Source organism: Phyllobates terribilis, unplaced genomic scaffold (genome assembly GCF_046119375.1).
Source record: "Phyllobates terribilis strain yellow unplaced genomic scaffold, ASM4611937v1 Scaffold_5__5_contigs__length_657084704, whole genome shotgun sequence".
Classification (NCBI taxonomy): Eukaryota; Metazoa; Chordata; class Amphibia; order Anura; family Dendrobatidae; genus Phyllobates; species Phyllobates terribilis.
This window is the reverse complement of record NW_027362765.1, coordinates 168761332-168787452: the sequence shown is the minus strand read 5'-3', so window position 1 is coordinate 168787452 and position 26121 is coordinate 168761332. Positions and strand designations below refer to the sequence as shown.

The window sequence follows — 26121 nt, the reverse complement described above, 5'->3', positions numbered from 1 at the left end:
ATGTCTATATTTATTTTAATAATAGCTTTTGTAATATGGATTCATTAAAAAATCTCTACCCTTCCTTATCTAATTGCTTTATTTATTTTTTAACCTATTTGAGTTTTGAGAACGCTTTGTTGGAGTGTCTCAGCATGCAATGGTGATTCTCAACCGAGACATCAGAGGCAGAGACTGGTCATGCCACAGCCTGAGTCTCCATCCTGAAATGAAGCGTCAGCGACGTCTGTTTCAGGGGCTGGGCAAGTCCCGGCTCTACTGCGCATATGTCGGTTGTCAATTCTGACGTATGCTCAGTACGAGCTCCCTTCTTACTGTGCACTATTCTTCTCAGTGCACAGTGACTGTGTGCTCCCTTGCCCGCTCCAATTAGAAGTGACGAAAAACCCATTTACCGCAGTCACTTATAAAATCTGGTTAACACCTCACATAAGAGAAAATTGTTCCCCTTATCCTTTTCCCCTCCTATAGGTCAGAACAAAATGACAAAATGAAACCCTTCCTTACTCTTTGAACAACTCCAATAAACCTCTACAAGACCTGCTGGAGACTAATTCCCACCAGAGAGGAATTAGAAAAACTTCTAAACATTACCTCATTAAACCCTTTTCACCTCTGCAAATTCATGCTCCATTTTAGATCTATTGCAAAAAACCCGGACTCGATCAGACACGTAACAAAGTTCGAGACACTCTTGGTCCGGACTAAGCCTCAAAAACAGATAGAAAGACTATTTGATTGTATAGAGTTAGGCTATGTGCCCACGATGCAGAAATGAAGCAGAAAATTTCTGCAGCATTTCTGCATCTCCCTGGCAGAAAAAACACATGCAGATTGTGCATGCGTTTTTCCTGCAGAATACATGCGGAATACATGTGTTTCCGCATGCAGATTGACAAGCGCTTTCCAAGCGATTAGCATCACTTGGAAAGTGCTTGACAACTAGGTCACACTATATAAATCCATGCAAACAGCATATATAGTGTGACCGTAAAACAATGCTTAAAATAAAGCTATACTCACCCCCGATGCCCCGGCGTGGCTGCAGCGCTCATTCCTGTCTGGTTCCCAGCTGCCGGCATATCGCGAGACACAGCGGTGAAGGGCCTGCGGTCACATGACTGTGACGTCACCGAAGGTCCTTCAGCGCTGCAGGCATGCAGAGAGAAGCCGCCGGACAGGTGAATATAAACTTTATTTTTTATTTTATTCTTTTTTTTTTTACAGGTACAATGGTACCCAGGTCTGGATGAGAGTCTTCTCTCCTCCAGAACTGGGTACCATCCGCACATAGAGACGCATAGAATCCGCTTGTACAAATGTACAGACGCGCATTCTATGCATCTCAATGCAAGGCAATGGCGGGGCTTCCGCTGCGCTTCCGCAAAATTAATGAACATGCTGTGGATTTATGAGCGCTGCAGAAACGCTGCAGAAAAATCCGCACCATGTGCATTGACATTGCGGAATGCCATTGGGGACCATGGGGTGCGGATTACCATGCGTTTTTGATGCTTTGGGTCATTGTCCTGTTGTAGGATGAAATTGGCTCCAATCAAGCGCTGTCCATAGGGTATGGCATGGCGTTGCAAAATGGAGTGATAGCCTTCCTTATTCAAAATCCCATTTACCTTGTACAAATCTCCCACTTTACCACCACCAAAGCAACCCCAGACCATCACATTACCTCCACCATGCTTGACAGATGGCGTCAGGCACTCTTCCAGCATCTTTTCAGTTGTTCTGCGTCTCACAAATGTTCTTCTGTGTGATCCAAACACCTCAAACTTTGATTCATCTGTCCATAAAACTTTTTTCCAATCTTCCTCTGTCCAATGTCTGTGTTCTTTTGCCCATATTAATCTTTTCCTTTTATTAGCCAGTCTCAGATATGGATTTTTCTGTGCCACTTTGCCCTGAAGGCCAGCATCCCAGAGTCGCCTCTTCACTGTAGACGTTGACACTGGCGTTTTGCCTGTACTATTTAATGAAGCTGACAGTTGAGGAGCCGTGAGGCGTCGATTTCTCAAACTAGAGACTCTAATGTACTTGTCTGGTTGCTCAGTTGTGCAGCGGGGCCTCCCACTTCTCTTTCTACTCTGGTTAGAGCCTGTTTGTGCTCTCCTCTGAAGGGAGTAGTACACACCGTTGTAAGAAATCTTCAGTTTCTTGGCAATTTCTCGCATGGAATAGCCTTCATTTCTAAGAACAAGAATAGACTGTCGAGTTTCACATGAAAGTTCTCTTTTTCTGGCCATTTTGAGAGTTTCATAGAACCAACAAATGTAATACTCCAGATTCTCAACTAGCTCAAAGGAAGATCAATTTTATAGCTTCTCAAATCAGCCAAACCGTTTTCAGCTGGGCTAACATACTTGTGCAAGGGTTTTCTAAACATCCATTAGCCTTCTTACACAGTTAGCAAACACAATGTACCATTAAAACACTGGAGTGATGGTTGTTGGAAATGGGCCTCTATACACCTATGTAGATATTGCAATAAAAACCAAGACGTTTGCAGCTAGAATAGTCATTTACCACATTGACAATGTATAGTGTATTTCTGATTCATTTAATGTTAGCTTCATTGAAAAAAAAAAAGTGCTTTTCTTTCAAAAATAATGAAAATTTCTAAATGACCCCAAACCTTTGAACGGTAGTGTATGTGCACCAAAAAAGCTCCTATTCCTTAGCAAATGGGAACTAGACCTAAATAGATAATTCTCAACCACGGAGGTGGATAAAATTCTACTTGCCCTGAAGCTCTCTTCTATATACATCCATATGCAAGAAAACGGATATAAAATATTGACTAAGCGGCATATCACCCCAGCCAAACTTCATAGTTTCAAGAAACCATGTAGCTCAAAGTGCTGGAGACACCTCTCCAAAGTTGGTACGTACTACCATATGTGGTGGTCATGCCCAAAAATCACATTTTCTGATCCGAGATCCTGTGCTTCATAAACCAGATCCTCAAAACACAGCTGGCCATTACACCAGAAATATGTCAACTACACCTTTTCTCAAACAAAATTTTCAAGAAACAAACTATATGTTCTCAGACACCTATTTGCGTCAGCTAGAATCCTGATTCCTTCTATGTGGAAATCCAAATCAGCACCCTCTATCACTTAGGAAATCCAAGGTAAAACAAATTTACAGACTCAAAGAATTCTGCGCCTGCTAACATGTAACCAATTTATAAAATCATAATAAAAAGAATTTAAAAAGAAAAGTGACGAGCCGGCAACAGAGCAGTGCGCATTGTAAGGAGAGAACGTGGCAAGCAGAGACAAACGCCACCACCAAAACAGACGTCACTTTCAGGGGTAGGGCTGGTCTCTGCTTGCCGCGTTCTCCTCTTACAAAAGAGCTTTGACTGTCACGCTGTCTCGGCGTTCAGGAGGTCAGGAACCTATGCTGACCCTACACTGAGGCCCTGCCTAATCCCTCTACCTGGAGGTACTGTTGATGGTACAGAGGTCCAGACCGCCAGCGTAAACCTACCTCCTGAGAATCCCTGAACCTCAGTAATCTAGTCCTGAGAAGGACCCCGATCACAACAATTGGGGACAGGACCGTATACGCCAAACACAGTACAAGACGAACGAGACAGTACAAGGAGCAAACCAAAAACCACCTCGCATACAAAAACTTACACCACTACAATGGAGGGAACACCAACGGGTAAGGGGATAAAGAATAAAGCGAGGAAGGGAAAAAAAAACACACTTAGCTCCAAACTCCACAATCCCACGTATCGCTCTGATAGTCTGCATGAGAAGCTTTCACCGACAACTACCCTATCAGAACGGCAGGTATATGAAGGAGTCCCAATACTGCAGAATTAACTGCAGCTGGGCGAGGCTGGGCCTCGTCTAGCACAGAGAGAGAGAATTAACTCCCTCCCTGCCGAAAAACACCAAGCACCAAAAACTCAGCTGCGAGAAGTCAGGCTGTGTAATCGCGACTATCTTCATGGCGACACACCTGTGACATTGACAGTGCGCCTTTCTTGCTGGGTCATAAATTCTAATTAGAGCCAGCAAGGGCGCACATTGTCAATGTGCACTGAGAATACTGAACTGTAAGAAGGGAGCTCATACTGAGCATAAGTCAGAATTGACAACCGACTCATGCTCAGTAGAGTAGGGATATAATTTTTTTTTATATGTCATGGCTGTAAGTGTTGGCACCTGTGAAATTTTTCCAGAAAAAGGAGATTTTTGTGTACTCACCGTAAAATCTCTTTCTCTTAGCTTCTAATTAGGGGACACAGGACCATGGGTGTTATGCTGCTGTCCACTAGGAGGCGACACTATGCATAATCTGAAAAAGATTAACCGTGGCTCCTCCTCTGCAGTATACACCCCTGGACGGCATCAGCCTTCTCCAGTTTTGTACAAAAGCATTAGGAGGAACGTAACATGGATAACATAACCATGCCTATAAGAAGGCAACTATGTACGAGCTCAAAAAAAACAAAACAATATGAGAACCTAACATAATAACGGCCTGGAATGGGCGACAGGGTGGGAGCTGTGTCCCCCAATTAGAGGCTAAGAGAAAAATTTTACGGTGAGTACACAAAAATCTCCTTTACTCTGTCGCCTCATTGGGGGACACAGGACCATGGGACGTCCCAAAGCAGTCCCTGGGTGGGAAGTAATGGACGAATATTGTGTAGACGGGCCCCTACAATTGGGGTACCGCTGCCTGCAGAACACATCTACCCAGGCTCGCGTATGCTGAGGACTGGGTATGAACCCTGTAGTGTTTGGTAAACGTGTGTAGGCTAGTTCAGGTGGCTGCCTTACACACTTGTTGTGCCGAAGCCTGGTGCCTAATGGCCCAGGAGGCCCCTACCGCACGTGTAGAGTGTGCCGTAATACCTGCTGGAAGAGGAGAATTTTTGAGGCGGTAGGCCTCTTGTATGATGGATTTGATCCACCTGGCAAGGGTAGCTTTGGAAGCTGGCAGACCCTTGTGGCCGCCTTCCAGAAGAAGGAAAAGAGAATCAGACTTCCGGAAGGGCGCAGTCCTAGACACATAGATACACAATGCCCTGACAAGGTCAAGCGTATGCTGAGCCTTCTCCACTCTATGAACCGGGACCAGACTGAGGGATGGCAGTGAAATTTCCTCATTGAGGTGGAAGTTGGACACAACCTTCGGAAGGAAGGATGGGACCGTACAGAGAACTACCGTGTCTTGGTAAAAAGCCAGGAAGGGCCGCCTGCAGGAGAGTGCTGTCAGTTCAGACACTCTGCGTAGCGAGGTGATTGCCACCAGGAAAACCACTTTCTGGGATAGAAGGCGGAGTGGGACTTCCCTAAGGGGTTCAAAGGGTGTTTCCTGCAATGCTGTCAGCACCAGGTTGAGGTCCCACGTTTCTAGAGGTCATCTGTAGGGGGAATCAATCGGGAAACCCCCTGAAGAAATGTCCATACTTGCGGCTTGTTAGCAATGCACCTCTGAAAAAGCACTGAGAGAGCTGACACCTGGCTCTTAAGGGAGGCCAGGGACAGTCTGGCCTCCAGACCCGATTGGAGAAACCCAAGTACTCTGGGGAGGGAATAAGGGAATGGGATCTGGCCACAAGATTCGCACCAGGTAAAGAAGGCTTTCCAGGTACGGTAATAAATCTTAGCAGAGGTTGGCTTCCGTGCCCTGATCATGGTTCCAATGACGTCTGGCGAGAACCCTGATTGGGTTAGAACCCAGGTCTTAATGGCCACGCTGTCAAATTGAGGGCCCCTGAGTTCTGGTGGTAGAACGGGCCTTGTGACAGAAGATCCGGGCAGTCGGGGAGACGCCAAGGGACGTCTGCTGTGAGCTGTACGATGTCGGTGTACCATGTACGTCTGGGCCAGTCAGGTGCGATTAGGATGGTTGGAACTCCCTCTTGCTTGATCTTCCTCACCACTCTGGATATCAAGGGGAGAGGTGGAAAAATGTACAGGAGCTGGAACTGGGTCCAGTCCTGAACCATGGCGTCCGCTCCTAGCGCCCGCGGGTCGTCAGTTCTGGCCATGAAGTTGGAGACCTTGGCATTGAAGTGGGATGCCATTAGGACCACGTCCGGAGTCCCCCAGCGATGGCAGATCTGTCGAAAAACTTCGGGATGGAGAGACCACTCTCCCGAGTCCATTCCTGCCGGCTGAGGAAGTCTGCTTCCCAGTTGTCCACACCCGGAATGTGGACCGCAGAGAGAACAGAACCTCGCCTGGGCACTGCGGGTCCCTCCTTGGTGATTCACATATGCCACAGCCGTGGCATTGTCCGACTGTACTCTGATGTGAGAGGCTGCTAGTAAGTGATGGAAGGCTCTCAATGCCAGGAGGGTGGCACGAATTTCCAAGATGTTGATGGGCATGTTTGCTTCCGCTGGGGACCACTTGCCCTGTGCTCAACGTGCACCGCACCGCACCCCGTCAGACTCGCGTCGGTGGTCAGAACCTTCCATTGACCCGTGAGAAAGGATTTCCCCTTTGTTAGTGAGGTTGGCTTGAGCCACCAGTGCAGGGTCCTCCTGGTTGACGACAACAGCTGGAACTCCCTGTCGAGACAAAAAGGGTTCCTGTCCCATGACTTGAGGATGGCTAGTTGGAGAGGCCTGAGGTGAAGCTGGGCAAATGGGACCGCTTCTATTGCCGCCACCATCCTGCCGAGGACTCTCATGGCAAACCGGAGAGATCGAGGGGGTTTGCTGAGGAGAGTGCAAACTCCTAGACGGAGAGGCAATGCCTTGTCCTTGGGAAGGAGCACTAGACCCCTGAAGGTGTTGAATAGCATTCCAAGGAAGGTCAGAGACTGACTCTGGGTTGGTGATGACTTTTGTAGGTTGACTAACCAGCCCAGGCGACTCAGAGTGTCGATTGTGATTGAGACGCTGAACTCGCAGTCCTTGAAGGTGGGAGCCTTGATAAGGAGAACGTCCAGGTATGGAACGACTACTATGCCTCTGGAGTGCAGGACGTCCATGGTGGCTGCCATGACTTTGGTAAACACTCTGGGAGCCGTGGCGAGTCCGAAAGGGAGAGCCACGAACTGGTAGTGGTCCTGGTCGATTGTGAACCTGAGAAATCTCTGATGGGCGGGTGCAATTGGTATATGCAGGTATGCGTTTTGTATGTCTATGGAGGCGAGAAATTCTCCCTTTGCCATGGACGCAATGATGGACCGAAGGGACTCCGTGCGGAAGTGACGTACCCGTACATATTTGTTGAGCTGTTTTAGGTCCACAGTATGGGCCATATGCCGCCTCCTTTTTTGGGGACTACGAATAAATTGGAGTAGAACCCTCAGAAGCGCTCGGCCGCGGGGACCGGTACTATGACTCCTGCTTGAAGAAGCGAGAAGACCGCTTGGCGGAAGGCACAAGCCTTGGCTGGCGGTTTTGGGGGAACCGAAAGAAAGACTCTGTTTGGTGGGTTGGAAGTGAACTCTATCTTGTATCCCAAAGACACTAGTTCCCTGACCCACCAGTCTTCTGTAATAGGCAGCCAGACTTGATGAAAAAGCAAAAGCCGGCCGCCTACAGGTGGGGTGTCTTCCGGAATCCGTGAGTCATGATGAGGAGGAAGTCTGAGATTTTCCTCCTTTGAACTTTGACTGGCCTGCTTTTGACTGCCAGTTCTGGTCCGAGTTTTGCGTCGACCGCGAGTTGTCCCTGTGTAGGGAGCGGCTGCTATTTTGTGCTGGCCGCGAGACAGACCAGCCCGAAGGATCGGAATCGAGTTTGGTTACGCTTCTTGTAAGTGCGTTTGGGTTTCAGTTGGGGGAGAGATACTCTTACCCCCGATGGTGTTGGATATCATCGTGTCCAGCTGTTCACCAAAAAGTCGACCACTGAGGTATGGGAGATGCGTGAGGGACTTCTTTGAGGCTGCGTCTGCTTTCCATTCCCGCAGCCAGAGGATACGCCGAATCGTGATGCCGTTTGATGCGATCCCCGCTGCACCCCTTGCAGAATCCAGAGCTGCATGAAGCATGTAATCTGCTACAACTGCTATTTGAACCGCTTGGTCCGACAGGTCAGGAGCAGATACTTGGAGGCCAGCTTGTAAATTTTGGGCCCAAGCCAGGATGGCCTTGGCAGACCAAACTGAAGCGAACGCGGGAGCCAGGGAGGCCCCTGCGGCCTCGAAAATTGGACGAGCCATGCGTTCTATCTGCCGGTCTCCTGTGTCCCTGAGGGTTGAGCTATCTGGCAGTGAAAGGAGTGACTGTGCTGCTAGCCTAGAGACTGGGGGATCCACTTCAGGTGGATCTGTCCATTCCTTGGTGGTCTCCTGTGGGAAGGGGTACTGCACCTCCAGATATTTGCAATTGGTAAACTTCTTCTCAGGCTGTGAGAACTGCTTTTTAAGGATCGACTTAAACTCTGGGTGGTCAAAGAAGACCTTAGGCGGCTTCAGAAGTTCTTCAAAGGAAATCTTGTGTTGTGGTGCCTCCGGGGGCGGATCAGAAATGTCCAGCACCCGATGGATGGACAATATTACGTCCTCAACTAGCGCTGTATTGCTAGGGGGGGATTGGGATCAGAGACCCTTCAGTTTCCTTGTCTGAGTCGGAATCACAGATGCCTTCCAAATCCTGTGTATCGCTAAGGTGTCTCCTGCTGGGTGAACCAGGGTGGAGGCCTTCTCTGGTCGGGGATCGCTGCGGAGAACTGCATTGTCTGTCCCTGGTAGGGGATGGTCTAGATCAGAGGTCCCCAACCGCCGGTCCGCGGACCAGGACCGGGCCGTTGGGGTTTTTCAGCCGGTCCGCGGGGAGAGGGGGCCCCTCCAGCCTCCAGCAGGGCCGCCATCAGGGCATGACTGCCCTGACTCCAGTATGGGGCCCGGCCGGTAGGAGCCCCCTCGGAGCCCCCCTCTTGTGCGTCTCTCTCCTCATGGGGCCCCCGGCCGCATGCTAAGCGCCGGGTCCGGGACATCTTAGCGCTGCGCTGCTGCGGCAGCACCTTCATGATTCCCCTGACTTCCGGTCATGTGACGGCGCCGTCACATGGCCGGAAGTCAGGAGAACCTGGTGTCAGCGATTTGGACGAGCGCCAGGATTCTGCAGGGATCGCATGGGGGTAAGTATAACAAGTTTTATTTTTTTTTAAATACAATTAACTAGGAGTCGGGGGAATGGGAGATGCACATGGGGGGAGGGGAGAGATGAGAGATGCACATGGGGGAGGGGAGAGATGAGAGATCCACATGGGGGGGAGGGGAGAGATGAGAGATGCACATGGGGGAGGGGAGAGATGAGAGATCCACATGGGGGGAGGGGAGAGATGAGAGATGCACATGGGGGGAGGGGAGAGATGAGAGATGCACATGGGAGGGAGGGGAGAGATGAGAGATGCACAGGGGGGATGAGAGATGCACGGGGGGTGGATGAGAGATGCACGGGGGGTGGATGAGAGATGCACGGGGGGGATGAGAGATGCACGGGGGGGATGAGAGATGCACGGGGGGTGGATGAGAGATGCACGGGGGGGTGAGAGATGCACGGGGGGATGAGAGATGCACGGAGGGGATGAGAGATGCACGGGGGGTGGATGAGAGATGCACGGGGGTGAGCTGCACATGGGGGGGTTATGTTTACATAACTTTGTTGCCTTATGAAGGGCGGGGGGGCCCCCCCAAAAATTTCTTGCACAGGGGCCCACTACAGTCTGTGTCCGCCCCTGGGATGAAGTAAATGCAGCTGAACAGCAGCTGTCAGGACAGCTGCCCTGTCCTGCTGCAGGGCGTGATGGGGCCTCAGTGATGCGGCTCCTGGCACAGCACATTATGTGGGGCTCCTGGCATAGCTCCTGGCGGGGACCTGGTCTACACTATATGATAAGTATGCACTAAACTCCAAATCCCTCCATTACCCCGCCCCCATATGACCAAAGCCTCGCCCACCCCACCCCCTCCTTGCTGGGCCATGGAAAAATGATCTTGCTTCAAGCCGGTCCCTGGTGCAAAAAAGGTTGGGGACCACTGGTCTAGATGACCTGGAACTACGGTGTCTCTCCCTAGAAGGGGATGACCGTGTGCTATGGGATGACGCAGATGAACGTGACCTGTGGGTCCCCTTGCGTCCTGACCTAGACGTGGATTTGCCCGGGTCGTCATGTCCCTGAGTCGAGCCTTCCCTTTGCTGGGTAGCGTTCATAGCCGAGGCATGCCCCATTCCGGCGTGACATTAGACACCAAGGTATTGGCAGGGGCTTTGGCACAGTAGTCCGGATGCAGTCCTGGCACTGCGGGTATGTGCTGCCACTTGGGAGAGTATTGCTGCAGGCTGTACAGAATGCATAATAGCAGTTCTGCCTGGTTCTCTTGGACCTTGAGCCTGGCAAAGTGCGCTGGGGTGGCTATACAGAGGGCCTACAGGGGTGGCTATGCAGAGGAGCCTGGACTCACAGCCGAGGAAGAACTCCAGCTGTGATCTTATCCCACCGATGTGCCCCAAGGTCCAGCGCCGAAGATCCACGGTCCTGTGCCCCCCGGAGACAGGCTGGTCTTCCCTTATCCTGCAGCAGATAATGGCCCCTGGAGTAAAGTTAAGAAAGAAGGGGGACGGAGAGCTAAAAAGGGCGGCAGAACTGTGTGAAATCGCACCCTTTCAGTCTCGATCCGCCCCCTCTATGACACTGTAGTGTCATATTTGTCATCCGGGGGGCGGGGCAGGAGGGGGGTCTCTACTTCAAACCAGCACCCGAGGGGCTGGGGAAGGAGCGACATGGGGAATAGCCATCTCAACTTCAACCGTGCACCCCATAAGGGGCCGAGGAAGGAGTCATGCCGGGAGTCTCGCAGTAAACCCACTTTTCTTCATTTGTAATCCCGTTGGTGAAAAACGGAGTATAAGTTTTAGGTGAGCCTCCTATGCGACACTAAGCAAAAACTGGAGAAGGCTCATGCCGTCCAGGGGTGTATACTGCAGAGGAGGAGCCACGGTTAATCTTTTTCAGCTTATGCATAGTGTCGCCTCCTAGTGGACAGCAGCATAACACCCATGGTCCTGTGTCCCCTCCCAATGAGGCGACAGAGTAAAGAAAGACGGATTTTGGTAAGACCTTACCTGTAAAATCCTTTTCAGCGAAGGAAGGAAGGGAGACACAGATCGATTACTAGTGGGTAGGCGGAGCCCCACAGGATAGTTCACCTCAGATTAGAAAAAGTGACGACCGGCCCCTCCAGCTTAGGCTCCTCCTACTCCCATGTCCTTCAGTCCGTACACAAGCTAAGGAAGAGCAGACAACACCAGCTGAACAACACAACCCCTTCCGAAAATTCAGAAATGCGAGAGAACAGGTTATGCATATAACAGAAAAAAACACAGTCCCAGGCACTACTCACTGGACCTGACAACTGCGATGAGCTGGCAATGCTGGAACAGAGCCCTAGTGCACCGACCCCAGCCCAGATGACCGCCATCAGAGAGGAGTCGCGACGCATCTGGAAAACAATAAAACACTTCTGCCATGGGAGGGTGCTGTGTCTCCCTTCCTTCCTTCGCTGAAAAGGATTTTACAGGTAAGGTCTTACCAAAATCCGTCTTTCAGCAGCAGAAGGGAAGGAAGGGAGACACAGATCCATTACTAGTGGGACGTCCCAAAGCAGTCCAGAACTCAAGGGTGGGAAACAGTGGCAGAATCGCCAACACCCCAACAACTTAGGCAAGCGTGCAACAAGCGCCAAAAACGAGATAAAGAGATAACCTAAACCACCGCCGCCTGCAGGACCCTGCGTCCCAAGGCCGCATCGGCGGAAGCACTCACGTCCACTTTATAAAATTTAGTAAAAGTGTGAACGGAGCGCCAGGTAGCCGCCCGGCAGAGCTGCGCTGCCGAGGCCCCCTGACGAAAAGCCCACGACGAACCAACAGCTCTCGTGGAATGAGCTCGAACCTTAACCGGACAAGGCTCGCCCTTGAGCCGGTACGCCTCCAGGATAGCCGAACGTATCCACCGAGCTATAGTGTCCTTGGAAGCCCGGTGACCACGCCGACGACCAGCAGGAATCACAAAAAGAGAGTCCGACTTCCGAAACCCTTGCGTGATTGTAAGATAGAACTTCAAAGCCCGCACCAAATCCAACGAGTGCAAGGCCTGCTCCTTTGGACACTTCGGTTTCGGACAGAGGGAGGGCAAAACGATGTCCTGATTGACGTGGAAACGCGACACCACTTTAGGCAGAAAATCGCAACGGCACCACGCGATCCGAGTGGAACTCCAGAAAAGGGGGCGAGCAAGACAGTGCCGCCAACTCAGAAACCCTTCTCAAGGAGGTGACCGCCACCAGGAAGGCCACCTTCCAAGAAAGCAAGTAAAGCGTAGCTGAATCCATAGGCTCAAACGGCCCATGCTGAAGAGCCTCCAAGACTAGATTGAGCCGCCAAGGAGCCACAAACGCCCTCCGAGGCGTGCAACCCCGCGAAAAAACGAACGCACATCCCTGCGCGAGGCAATAGCCCTCCGAAAAAGCACGGATAGTGCAGATACCTGACCCCGCAAGGTACCAACCACCAGACCCTTGGCCAAACCACATTGCAGAAAAGCCAAGAAGTTGGGAATGGAAAAAACCCTCGGGTTCCTTGACGATCCAGAACACCATGAATAGAAGGCCTCCCAAGTTCTGTGATAAATCCTAGTCGTAGCTGGACCTCTGGCCGCCCGCAAGGTGGCAATGACCTCGGCCGAAAACCCACGACGGGTCAAGATCTCGGTCTCAAGTGCCACGCCGTCAAACGAAGTGACTTCAGGTCCGGATGGCGAATGGGCCCTTGGGTTAACAGGTCCGGGCGAAGAGGCAGTGGAAACGGAGGCGCCGCCAGAAGAGACACCAGCGTTGAATACCATGCCCTCCGCGGCCAATCCGGCGCCACCAAAATCGCCGAAATTCGTTCGAGTTTGATCTGCCGGATCACCAGAGGAAGTAAGGATACCGGCGGAAACACGTAGATCAGCTCGAACTGCTCCCACGGGGCCACTAGAGCATCTACCGCCACAGCCTCCGGGTCCCTGTACCTGGACATGAACGTCGGAATCCTGGCGTTTAGCCTGGATGCCATCAAGTCCACTTGGGGAGTCCCCCAACGGGAGCACAGCAGTGCAAAAACTTCCGGATGAAGACTCCATTCTCCGGGATCCATCAGCTCGCGACTGAGGAAGTCTGCCGTGATATTCAGCACTCCTGGGATGTGAATCGCGGAGATGGCTGGAACCCTGGACTCGGCCCATACCAGGATCCGAGAGACCTCCATCATGAGTCTGGAACGCCTCGTCCCGCCCTGATGGTTGATATACGCGACAGCTGTCGCATTGTCCGTCTGAATCCGGACCGGCAGACCGCTCAAAGGGACCGTCCAATGTTGGAGGCAGAGAAATATCGCTCTCAACTCCAGGATGTTGATCGGCAGAGACGACTCCTCTGACGACCAGACCCCCTGAACCCAGAGATCGTTCCAAACCCCCCCCCCCCCCCCCCCCAAAGCCAGTCAGGCTGGCATCGGTGGTAATGACCGACCACCGTGGGAGGAGGAAGGATTTCCCCAGGGATAAAGCCTCCGGACGTAACCACCATCCAAGAGACTCTCGCACCCTGCGGGAGATACCGACACAGCGATCCATCGAAACCGGCGATCGATCCCAACGGGTCAGAATAAGATCTTGGAGACCCCGGGAATGAAATTGTGCAAACGGTACCGCTTCCATTGCCGCCACCATCAGACCCAGAAGGCGCATACACTTCCGAAGGGACATCGCCATCGCCGACCTCATAGCCTGGACATGGTGACGAAGGTTCGCTTGTTTGTCCGGAGGCAGGCACACCACTGCCCGTACCGTGTCGAAATGCATCCCCAAGAACAGGATTGACTGCGACGGCTCCAATGACGACTTCTTCCAATTGACCAGCCACCTGAAGTCCTCCAGGTGCTGAAGGGAGAGATCGCGAGCTGTCACCGCCTTCTCCGCTGTGGGCGACACAATTAACAGGTCGTCCAAGTAGGGGAGAATCGTAACTCCTTGCCTTCGAAGGAGCGCCATGAGTGGCGCCAGAATCTTTGTAAAAACCCTGGGCGCCGAAGCCAACCTGAATGGAAGGGCCACAAACTGGTAATGGGCCTGACCTATGGCGAAACGCAGGAAGCGCTGGTGAGCCCTGCCGATAGGGACATGCAAATAGGCGTCGCGGATGTCGATCGACACCAAGAAATCGTGCTGCGACAGGGCCGCCACGACAGAGCGAAGAGACTCCATACGGAATTTCCGGGTCCGGACATGAAAATTCAATTCTTTGAGGTCCAGAATGGGGCGAAACTTGTCCTCCGTTTTGGGGACCACAAAAAGGTTGGAGTAAAACCCCCTTCCCCGGTCCTCCGGCGGAACCGGAACCACCACACCCAGCTGCAGAAGAGAGTCGACCTCCCGCAGCAGTGCGGCAGCCAGCTTGGACGGGATGCGTGACTGACGAAACCTGTCCGGGGGTCGAGAATGAAACTCTATGAAATAGCCTGCCGACATAATCCGCGTCACCCAGGCGTCCGATACGTGGGACACCCAAATCGACCCGAATTGTAGCAGACAACCTCCCACCCGAGAGCCCTCGAGAGGGTTCCTGGCGTCAGTCCGCCTTAGCGGGCTTTTTGTCAACCTCCCTTTTGTCCTGACGGAAATGTTGTTTCCAGGGTGTACGGGATTTCTGGGTGGTCTTCTTTCCGGAAGACGAGGGACGACCCGATCTCCAATAGGGCTGACCGAACCGCCCCCTGGGCCGAAAGGACCGACGACCACTACCGGCACTTGACTTGCCAGACGTAGAAGCCGCTGCTTTCCGCTGCGGCAAAGCCGTATCCATGGCCTTGGCCTTCAGCTCCGTGAGGTCCGAACCAAAAAGCTGACCGCCCTTGTACGCCAGACTCAGCAAACCTTGTTTGGATACTGCGTCCCCAGTCCACTGTTTAAGCCACAGTGCTCTCCTGACTGTGACGGCCGAGGATTGAGCCCTGGACAGAACCGAAGTAGTATCCAGCACTGCGTCCCTGCCATATCGGGCCGCCTCTTCCAACAGCTGGAAGAGCCTTTCCACCTCAGACAGCGGAGTCCCATCTTGCCACGCCGTCCGCAGCTGATCCAACCACCGCAGAGAAGCCTCACCAGCCCACATGGCCCCCAAGGCCGCACGGAATCCATGACCCGCGGCCTCGTAGATGGACTTCGCCGCTAACTCCGTCCTTCTGTCCAGCGGATCCTGTAGACTCGCCTTCCTTTTAACAGGAAGCAAAGAGGATTTGCTCAGCTGAGACAATGGCACGTCCACTTCAGGAGAGGGGACCCAATTAGCGATAGTCTCCGTGGAGCAGGGATACAGGGCATCAAAAAACCGCATCCCCTGGAAGCGTTTATCCGGACACAGGCGTTCTTTCTCCACCGCCTCGTTAAGTTCATCGTGCGCCGGCAGCGTCGAACGAGCCTGACGCGACTCCTGATACAGCCGGGCCGACTTGCCAGGGCGCCTCGTCACCTCTTCAGACAGCTGTAACGCTTCCCGCATAGCCCCAATAAAAGCGTCCACGCGGCCCGAAAGCGAAGCAGAGCGACCCTGCCGATCCTCTTCATCAGAATCGGAGATCTCACCAGCAGAGTCTGTCGGTGATCCCGAAGCCTCCGACGCACTGCGCGGAGGAGACAGCGCCACCACAGGCCTGTGGCGCTTCTTGCCTCGTGACGTCAGTTGGGACTTAGCTGATACCCAATGACCCAGAAGGTCAGACAGACTGTCAATGGAGCGTGTGAGCGCCTCCACTTTAACATCACTGAGACCCCCGACCGGTGTCGAACCTGACGCCGTCAAACACCCCGGCGTATCAGATGCGCGTGACCGATCCTGAAGCGGACCAGGAGAGAGGTCCGCGCCCCCTGGTCCTTGAACCGACAATGTTCCCTACAATGGGTACAGTAACCGAGGATGTGTGATTCCGCTACCACAGCCTGTTCCTACGCAAAAAATCACCAAGCACTGAAGGGTTAAAGCTCCTCCTTAGAGGGAGAAGAGCTACCCCAGCTGCCTGCAGAGCAAAAGTTAACCTAACAGACTAGGGTGAAGCACCCAGAAGCATGCACATCCAGAAAGGGTTAACTGCCCTGATGAGGCCAGACCCCGTTCAGAAGGGGTTAATGCTGCTGACCACGCAATACACCTTTGCCTTAAAAGGACAGAGGTGTGCGAGTCCCAGAGCCTCCTCAGCAGAGAGGTAGCATCGCCGGATATAGCACACCCTGTCTGCCTTGACAGGCCAGCAGTAAGGTGCTCTGCAATAGTGAGAAGGAATCTTCTGCCTTAAAAAACAGAAGTGACTCACCAGCTGGCCGCGGTGACTGCTCTTCCCGGTTCTGGTGGTGTAGAGAGCGGGGAGCAGGGAGCAGGAGGCGCTGCACGTGGTAATGGACGCCGGCAGAAGGACCCGGAAGAAGAAGGGGCTGGGTCAGCTCCAGCGAGCGCTTTCCGGGCGCTTCCTGCCTGAGGCTAAGATGACAGGCAGCAGAGAGGCGCGAAGCCACGCCCCCCGCCGCCGCATACTAACGGAGCCTGCGGCTCCTCCGTCCCTGCTCCCCTGCTAACACAAACGCCGTATGCAGTGGGATATCCTTCCTGCAAGGACAAAACAGCAGTCACCACTTGTACAGTAACAGCGGCTGCCGCCGCAGCAGCTGAAGCACTCAGACCGAGAGCACTTACCCAGCTGAGCGCCACAGGGACCCCCAGGGATGTGTGGCGCCGTGGCCCTTTGCCCCCCCCCACGGCGGAGCGCGCAGGGACCCCACAGAAGCGGTGTGCGTCTCCGCCAGGGAGCGCCCTGTATCCCCCAGGGCCGGCAGGCTTCTGCGGGGACCTCCTTAGGGGGTACGCAGATCTGCCAGGGGAGGGTCAGGGGTCCCAGCAGCGCCGAGACCCCATGAGAACTCTAGACCACGGGGGGTCCAGGTCTCCGGAAATGATCAGAAAAAATTTTTTTTCTGAGGAGCGCAAAGGCAGCGACTATCCTCTGCGACCTCAAATTTTAGACTGAAGGACATGGGAGTAGGAGGAGCCTAAGCTGCAGGGGCCGGTCGTCACTTTTTCTAATCTGAGGTGAACTATCCTGTGGGGCTCCGCCTACCCACTAGTAATAGATCTGTCTCTCCCTTCCTTCCCTTCTGCAGCTGAAAATTATTGCAACTACACATTTTGTTTTACACGTTTATTACCGTTGTGTGTTTTGGAACATAAAAAAATAAAAGAAAAAAAGTCGGACAGTTATATAGGTCAGGTCGTTCCAGACATGGCGGTAACAAATGTGTACTTTTTTTTCATAAAAATATTTATGGGTACAATATTTTTTTTTTTATAATCATTATTTTGTGATTTTTATTTAAATATTTTTATACAATTTTTTTCACCATTTACACTTTGTCCCACTATAGGACTTTCACTTTTTGTCTCTTATAAAGCACTAGATGGTGGCCCGATTCTAACGCATCGGGTATTCTAGAATATGTATGCGGCCGACCGGGCGCAATCAGAACGTTGTTTAAATTTGGCGCCAAAATCGCTGATTGGTCGCGGCCAGCAACCGCAACTAATCAGCAAAACTGTGTTTAAATTTGGCGGCAATACCGGTGATTGGTCACGGGTGGCGGCCGCGACCAATCAGCGAACTGTGTTAGTGAGGACCAGAGAGCTTGTTTAAATTTGGCAATAAAATCGACCAATCAGCAGAGCGTTGTTCAAATTTGCCAGCAATCTCTCTGATTGGTCTCGGCCGGCCGGCCACCGCGACCAATCAGCAGAGCGGCGTTTAAATTTGCCGCCCATCTCGCTGATTGGTCGCGGTGGCCGGCTGCAACCAATCAGCGTCGTATTAGTGTGGGCCCGGGAGTGGCGCTGCTTGTGCGGCTCCGTATTAGCGAGGACCGGCGCTGCATGTGCGGCTCCTTCTGCTGCGAGAAGCCAGGAGATGAGCGGCTGCTCGCAGCAGAAGCATCCCGACCGGTGGCGCCGCTCCCCGGTCCTCCGTTCACACTTGCTGTCGGGAGATCAGCGGGCCAAGCCGCTGATCTTCCGACGTTAGCCGCATGGAGGTCAGCGGCGCCGGTCGGGGTAGTTGTGCTGCTAGCGCCGCTCATCTCCCCGCTGCATCGCCGCTGACCTCCGTCCGCCAGATGAGCCGCTAACAGCAGCCATCTTTTTTTCAGAAATCCCACGGCGCTGATTGGCCGCTGCCGGACCAATGAGCGACGCGGGATTTCCAGGACAGACAGACGGGATAAGACAATTATATAGTAGATAGGGATGCAGACACATTCCCATGCCTTATAAACTATCAGTGCTGCACTGACAAACAGTTGCTGTAATCATGCACTGCGCATGATCTAGCAACTTTTCTAGCTCTGGTGCCCGGATGTCATCACAACAGGTCACCATGGCAACGATCGGTACCCCGCAAGGTCTCCGATCCAAGGGCAGAGGGGCTTTCTTCCCTCTACCTGCTCGCTAATGCTGCGAGTCCTGGGTGTCAGCTGTTGTCTGACAGCGATCACCATGACGTATATATGCTGCATTGGTCATGATTCCTTCCCGACAAGGACATATATACTGCAAATGTCGGGAAGGGGTTAACTTTCTTTGTTCGTGTCCTTAGTGGATGTGAATCCGCAATCTTTTAATTGCTTGACCTATATACAGCAATACCCCAGTAATTTTGTATATAGTAGAGATCACTTTCTCTGTGCGGTGGCTAGTGATCACAAGAAAGATCATGACAGAGGACAAGAGCCTTCAGCAAGCAAATGGCTGTCATAGAAGCTCATCAACTTCCCGCAAAACATTACGGGGGAATAGGTGGTGTGGTTGGTGTGTGGCCAAACAAACTTCCAGGCCACATAACAGCTTTTAAGAGGTTACCAGCAGCAATCAACACAAACACTGGTCACTGCTGTTAGAGGCAGATCCTGGCTGTTGAATACTTATAAATATAATAAAGCCAGTATATGCCATACGTGGAGCAGGTTCTGCTGATGAACGCACTCCAAACACTCTGACACTCTATGACAATAGTAAAATAGATGCAACTCACAATCTCACAAATAACAGTCATACCTAGAGTCGTATTTTTTTTTTTTTTCTAACTATGCAATCAAAATGGCAGATTTTCAGACATGTTAAAAATGGCAATCAAGGAGATGATCCTCTCAAACAATTAACTAAACAAAATCTAATTGAACTGAATCACTTCAGGGATATTGAAAGATCTGAGCAAGGAAAACTGACCAAGTATATAACACACCACTGAAATCATATTTGTGTGTGTCATGTATTACAAAGTGTTTTACATGGAAGAGGTTTTTTTAGGTCTTTATTACAAACTAATTAAAACATAAATACACTGACATAACACAAACAACATTGAAATATATGCAAGTGCCTGTACATTAGATGAGAAAAGTGGATCAGCGAGTCAGAGCATCAAACATGTCAATTACGAAATGACTAAGCCATATTAAAAAAAACAACAACATTCTACAAGCAGGTCAAGTCACAAGAATTCAAGAAGCATCAACTGTAAAGGGCAGGGGACGAACATGAAGGCATCAAATAAAAAACTTCACATTCCCAATTAGTAAAATCTATGAAACTTTACAGTATCCAAGTGAAAACCAGGTACCAACAATGGAAAAAAAAAATCAAAAGGGTCAACAAAATCAGCAAGTAATACGAACACCCTCAGTGACTTTGGCGTCACTGTAAATGAGCGAATGGTAATTAATAACTTGGCAGTGCCTAAAATCCAACCAGCTTAAAACTATACTTAGATTTTAATATAAACAAATGTCACTTTAGCAGAAGGTCTTGAGACTGATAAAATCTTCCTTTGAGCAGTGCTATTGTAAAGTTTATAGCTGCCATCTGCTGGGTTAGAAAAGGTGTAGAAAGAGGTTAGAACATGTCATCATTGTCCGAATCCTCAATATAGGTGATGGGTTTCTTTGCACGGGCTGTTCGTGAACGAGATGGTGCAATGCTGGCATCATTTTCAGAATCAGAGAAGTTTGCAATGAAGTCGTCATCATCCACTGCCTTAGATTTCTAAATGAAAAAAAAAAAAAATATATATATATTATATGATCATGAGAAAAAGGTCACAGCTAAATTTTACCAGGGCTAGTAGAAAGCATCTAATATAGGAATGAATGCAATAATCCTTCAGGGAAAGTATTACACTTGGGGAACTATTCAACTCATTCTTACCTTTGATGGTTTGGTTTGTTGTTTCACACCAAAATCTGAACCAGAGTCCGAATCGGAGTTCTTCCTCTTGCGGGGTTTTGCAGTCTTCTTGGGTTTTGGCTCGTCATCATCAGAATCTACATGCTTGGTAGCAGCAGTCGATTTGGACGGCTTTGGCTTAGAAAATGCTTCCATGATGGATGGCAGTTTGTCTGGACAGAGACAATTATGTTTATAACAAGAGATTAAAGCAATGTGAATATAGTGCAAGCACTGATGTTGGTCTGGAAAGCCCCCTTTTCAGTTTGCCGGTGTTGAGCAAAGCTGGCAGACCACCGCATATCCATCTATTACCCAAACATGCCATTGTAGGACAATTTACAGGGAGCTGTCTAACTCAAAAAAACAAAAAAACCCTTTAAATCATTTTCAACCAAAGAATTGTTTTTTTGCACTTTTGTTTTTTCTTCCCTCCAACAGCCACCTTTTTTTTTTCTGTCAAGAGAGCCATAAGGGCTTGTTTTCTGTGGGATGAATTGTAGTTTTGGATGACACCATTCATTAAAAAAAAAAAAAATGTCAAGAGTGTTGAAATTGCTTAAAGGGGTTGTCCACTACTTTATACAATCTCCCAATGTATTCCCCCAGGGCCCATAAGTGTTTCTCTAAATACCTTGTGGTGCCTTTTCTGCCTGTGAGCGGCACAATCACTGGCCGCTCACAGGCATCACATTTCCCATCAGCCCTTGTGCTCTGCTTTAAGCAAGAAGTGGGCACACCCCCTGTAACTCTGCCTTCACCCCGTCTACTTTACCCCCAGCATGATCTCGTGTACTGGACACTGTTGCGGGGAAAATAAGTAATGCACAAAGCACCAGAACAGCAGCCCTAGAAATAAAGAGACTACTCTACTCCAACTACCCACTCCTTCCTCACTTGCATATGGATGTGTAGGGAGAACGATCTAAATGTATTCATAATAAAGAGGGAATGTAGCAGGGGTTACATACACATTACACAGGATAGACATATATTGAACCTGCGATTGATTGCTTACCTTACATACTGCTATACTACATTATTGGTAGCGAACAAGCACGGTGCGGCAATATGTCATTTAGCCGTTGCTGTCACAGATTGCTCTAGTTCAATCATTGAAAGGTCAGTGTCAATTGGAGAAAGCTCCGAACACTGCTGCAACAGATGCCGGCTACACTACATATCTGATATATGCCAGCCAAGAAGCAGTTCCTGCTTCATACATAGGATGATATGGAGAGTAAGTCATAGGTCGGTAATGGGTTTTTTGATAAAAGAAAAAGGTGTAGAACTGACAGCCCCAGTCATTTGACTGCTTGCGTGTCATCTTTAACCAATGAAATAATGAATACAGTGCGTTACTCATAATGGATAAAATCTCTTTCATACCTTTCTTTGCAGCTGTGGACTCTGCCTTTTTGACACGTTTTTTTGGAGCAGCTTTAACTCCACCAGCTTTCTCTGGTGCAGGATGCAGCTTCTTCTTGGTTGCTGCTGAAGCAGTGACCGTCACTGATGGTTTAGTCACAACCTCATCATCACTGTCAATTACCATTGTCACCACTTAAAATAAAAAAATTACATGTATTTGTAAAGACAAGCCAGCCCAACCTACTCTTTAGCCACCCAGTAACCCCAGATCATACAATAATGTATTTAAAATGAGACAGATTAGTAAATACCTGGTTTAGGAGGTTCAGGTGCTGTTTCAGGAATTGTTTCTTTAACTTTATCTGGACTAGGATCTTTCTCAACTTTCCTATTTAAAGAAAATATATTTTCTGGTAAATAGTCACATTCTACACATCAGTCCATAGGAAACCAGCATCTTACTGTACAGGATACTGAAGGGTGGGGAGACAGTACATACTTCAGGGCAGGAGCTTTAGGCTTTCGGGCTGGTTTGGAAACTTCAAAGGACTCATCGTCTGAAGCCATGCAGGCGCTAAACTGAGCATCACTGTCATCCTCTGACTTATTCTTATCGTCATCATCTGAATCCATCACATATTTCACTTTTGCTGCAAAGAATAAAGAGTTACTCAGCCAAGCTAGGTGAAAGCTAATGGTACAAGCTCTACACTTGTGGGGCAGTATACATGCATGAGGCTCACCATGTACTACAAACTATCTAGGGGAAAGATATGATCTCTCATACCAAACAACACTTGGCGCTCGAAACGTGTCTGGCTGTGTACAATTTTTTTTCTGCCTCCATCACCCCCCCCCCTTGTCAGAGGTTTCACCGCCTGTTATTAATTTCGTCATATTTCCCCTTAATTTTTAAAATGTTTATAATACAGGACTATTGGTTTTAACACATCGTGGAAATATGAATCTGGGAGCTGGATCATATCCTTTCTTCCCCTGCATTGACTGACACCCTATGGCAGCATGGATCACGACCTTCCATGCAAGATCTGCAGCACTGAACAAGGTTGAGCTGGTATATATTTTTTTTTTTACTTATACTACAAACTATCACTATCCTTAGGATCCAGAATTTATCAGAAGTTTAAAAAGTAAAGGAAACCAAAATAATTACTAAAGGCAAGTCCAATACTCACTAGGTGTAATATTCCATCCAATCTATGGTACAAAGAAACCAGATGCAGATATATAAATGTACATTAACATCTTACCAGCAGCACGTCTTGGTTGAGCGACACGTGGAGCCACAACCTCGGGTTCAGAGTCACTAAATGAATCCATGTGGGGGCTTTCTTTTTTCACAGGCTTGAATGGGAGGGTTGCCTGTTTCTTGCCTTTGGTTGCTTTTGCCTTGGTTCCTATTTAATTTACATTTGACATTACTTAGGAATTGCAGTTAAACCAAAGCTTTAACCATGAGAGAAAGAAAAAAGAAAAACACAAACCTGGCTCAGCTTTTACTTTTTTGACTTTTTTGCTCAGTCTTTCAGCGAGTGACATGCTTTCTAGGCCACTTTGAGGGCTGTTCCCAGGGCTCTCCTGCAGCTCATCACCATCATCTCCAAACTCCATTTTCTTAGCAATGTCGTCAGTCTAAGGAAAACACATTAACAGGTTATTCACTACAGGCGGCCTTATTGAACCTTGCAATGGTGGCCAATACACAACCTTCCCCTTTTAAATAGTTTAGTAATACCATAAAATGTCTAATAAAAGGAGAAAAAAAAAATTAATATTTAATAGAATACAGGAGAAGCATTTGTGAAAGGGACACCAGTTTGAAGAACCACCAGAAACTCGTTTTACTGTAAATTACAGGTGCAAAATCCTTAAACTGCCACCATCCCAACCTTACCTTAATTCTCCTTTGGATCTTTTTAGTCGCTTCGGCTTTCATAGCTGTTGTGACCCTAGGGATGATCCGCCTTCCATGGGGTGATGGCAAGATCTCCTGTAACTGCATCTTCTTCACCTGAGGTCTTCCACTTTTGCCCTTCACCACTTTGCCTTTGAGAGAAAGTTGTTCCTCAGCACGATCTTTTTCTTCTACACGCTGTCATTTAGAGAACAAGTTTATAATTACTTAACTACAATATTACATATGAAGGGGTAAAGTGATGGCAAAAAATAAATGTCACACAGTTTAGCTCATGTCAGCAATAGTAAAGTGTAAATAATAGATTCAAATGTCGTGACTTACATCCAGCTCTTCAACAAAGGCTGCGAGGTCCCCTTTCCATAGGTCAGGTGGAGATTTCTTCTTAAGGTCCTCCAACTCTGCAATCTGATAAGATATGGAAAGTATTAATATAAGACACACAGAATAGATCAAAACAAGTTACTTCATGAAACCGCATCTACAAAAAGGGGGGCACAACAACTAAGATTCCAGTCAGATGAAGCCAACCTTAGTATCTCTCTGCTTGCACAGCTCATCTTTCTTCTCTTTGGTCAAATACCACATAGGCATATTGAGGAGATAGTTGTAATCTGGCCCAGAGGTTGATTGTTCAGTTTCTTCCTCTTCTTCGATCATCTCTCCAGCTTCTTCCTGTAAAATATAAACAAAGTACTAAAGATATTTGAAGTTTTGACATGACAGGTATAAAGCCTTCAAGCAAATTGAAGAATGAAGGAGAGAAGGCGTGGGAGTAGGGAGGGGACCACAAAAAACAAAAACAAAAGAGCTTTTAAATTCAAGCATGACTGTCAGTAACCCACCATGAACAATTACATAAAGAGTACAATCGATCTGCAGGACGTTGGTCAATACTCTGACAGCTGGACAGGAGGACTGTGAATCTTCTTACCTCCCAGCCTCTATGGCTCTTGATTTGCTGGGCTGGTGTGACAGACATGACATCACGTTGGCCCAACTAATCAAAAGAACATGGAAATAAAGAGTTGCAGGCTTCCCGTCCAGCAGTAACTGAGTACTGACCTGAATGATGAATCGATTCTCCCATCTCTAGACAGAACCTATTATGAGTAATAGAGCTGCCCTCGGGAGGAGGAGCGCTCGGATGCAATCCATGTGCGGTCACATTTTTAAGTTCGATAGAAGCTAAAGAACTTCTTATATGCGAAAAAAAAAAAACACACATCAATTGAAAGTTGGCAGAGTGGGCACTGTACCTTTTCTTGAGTTTGTTTCCACGTTTTGACTGGATCAGAGTCATACCCCCTCTGCACCAACATCTGAATAAGTTCCTTCTTTGGCTTGTTTTCTAAGCAGAAATAAGTGAAAAGTAGGTTTAGTGTAACCATTTGCATAAACACCAGCAAATTAAAAAATGATTGCCCAAAACTGACATTTCCCCTTAAAGATGCATTACAGCAAAAAGCAAAGTAGCCTCTATCCACTGGAAAGGTAAAGTGATGATCAATGAGAGGAGGAAGGCACTACTGCTGGCACCACTACTAACCAAATCCTTTGAAAACTCCAGGTCCGCCATAATAAGGCCAGCAAGCAAGTAACTGATCTGGCCATAGTAACAGTCTTCCTTCAACCTTAAAAACTAAGTCCATCTAGTTCAACCCATAGCCTAACATGTTGATCCAGAGGAAGGCGAAAAAAAAACATGTGGCAAACACCAAGCTCCACATTGGGGAAAAAAATTCCTTCCTGACTCCATACGACAATCAGACTAGTTCCCTGGATCAACGCCCCAACAAGGAATCTAGTATATATAACCTGTAATATTATACTTTTCAAGAAGGGCATCCATGCCCTTCTTAAATGTTAGTAGTGAATCACTCATTACAACATCATGCGGCAGAGAGTTCCACAGTCTCACTGCTCTTACAGTAAAGAATCCCCGTCTGTGATTATGATTAAACCTTTCCTCCAGACGTAGAAGATGCCCCCTTGTCCCAGTCTCAGGCCTCAGAGTAAAAAGATCAGTAGAAAGGTCTTTGTACTATCCCCTCATATACTTGTACATAGTAATAAGATCACCCCTAAGCCTTCTTTTTTCCACAGTAAATAACCCCAAGTGTAATAACCTGTCTTGGTATTGCAGACCCCCCAGTCCTCTAATAACCTTGGTCGCTCTTCTCTGCACCCGCTCTAGTTCAGCTATGTCTTTCTTATACACCGGAGACCAGAACTGTACACAGTATTCTAAGTGTGGTCGTACTAGTGACTTGTATAGAGGTAAAATTATGTTCTCCTCATGAGCATCTATGCCTCTTTTAATGCATCCCATTATTTTATTTGCCTTTGCAGCAGCAGCCTGACACTGGCCACTAAACGTGAGCTTGTCGTCCACCAATACACCCAGGTCCTTTTCAGTTACAGTTTTCCCCAGTGTTTTACAATTAAGCATATAATTATACATTTTATTTCCTCTGCCCAAGTGCATTACCTTACATTTATCCCCATTAA

At 49.1% G+C, this 26121-nt stretch overlaps 1 protein-coding gene across 1 annotated transcript in view; it reads right to left on the bottom strand.

Moving 5' to 3' along the window:
* Nucleotides 1-19439: 19439 nt before the first annotated feature.
* Nucleotides 19440-26121, bottom strand: part of TOP2A (DNA topoisomerase II alpha) — a 29068-nt gene continuing 22386 nt past the window's right edge. The window contains exons 25-35 of the mRNA XM_073683387.1: nucleotides 24870-24961; nucleotides 24142-24285; nucleotides 23935-24018; nucleotides 23590-23787; nucleotides 23180-23327; nucleotides 22946-23092; nucleotides 22174-22324; nucleotides 21986-22062; nucleotides 21693-21866; nucleotides 20286-20476; nucleotides 19440-20123 (exon numbers count right to left, since the gene is read on the bottom strand). Of these exons, the coding sequence (XP_073539488.1) occupies nucleotides 19974-20123; nucleotides 20286-20476; nucleotides 21693-21866; nucleotides 21986-22062; nucleotides 22174-22324; nucleotides 22946-23092; nucleotides 23180-23327; nucleotides 23590-23787; nucleotides 23935-24018; nucleotides 24142-24285; nucleotides 24870-24961 (1556 nt within the window). The 3' untranslated portion in view covers nucleotides 19440-19973. The remainder of the gene's footprint in view (nucleotides 20124-20285; nucleotides 20477-21692; nucleotides 21867-21985; nucleotides 22063-22173; nucleotides 22325-22945; nucleotides 23093-23179; nucleotides 23328-23589; nucleotides 23788-23934; nucleotides 24019-24141; nucleotides 24286-24869; nucleotides 24962-26121) is intronic.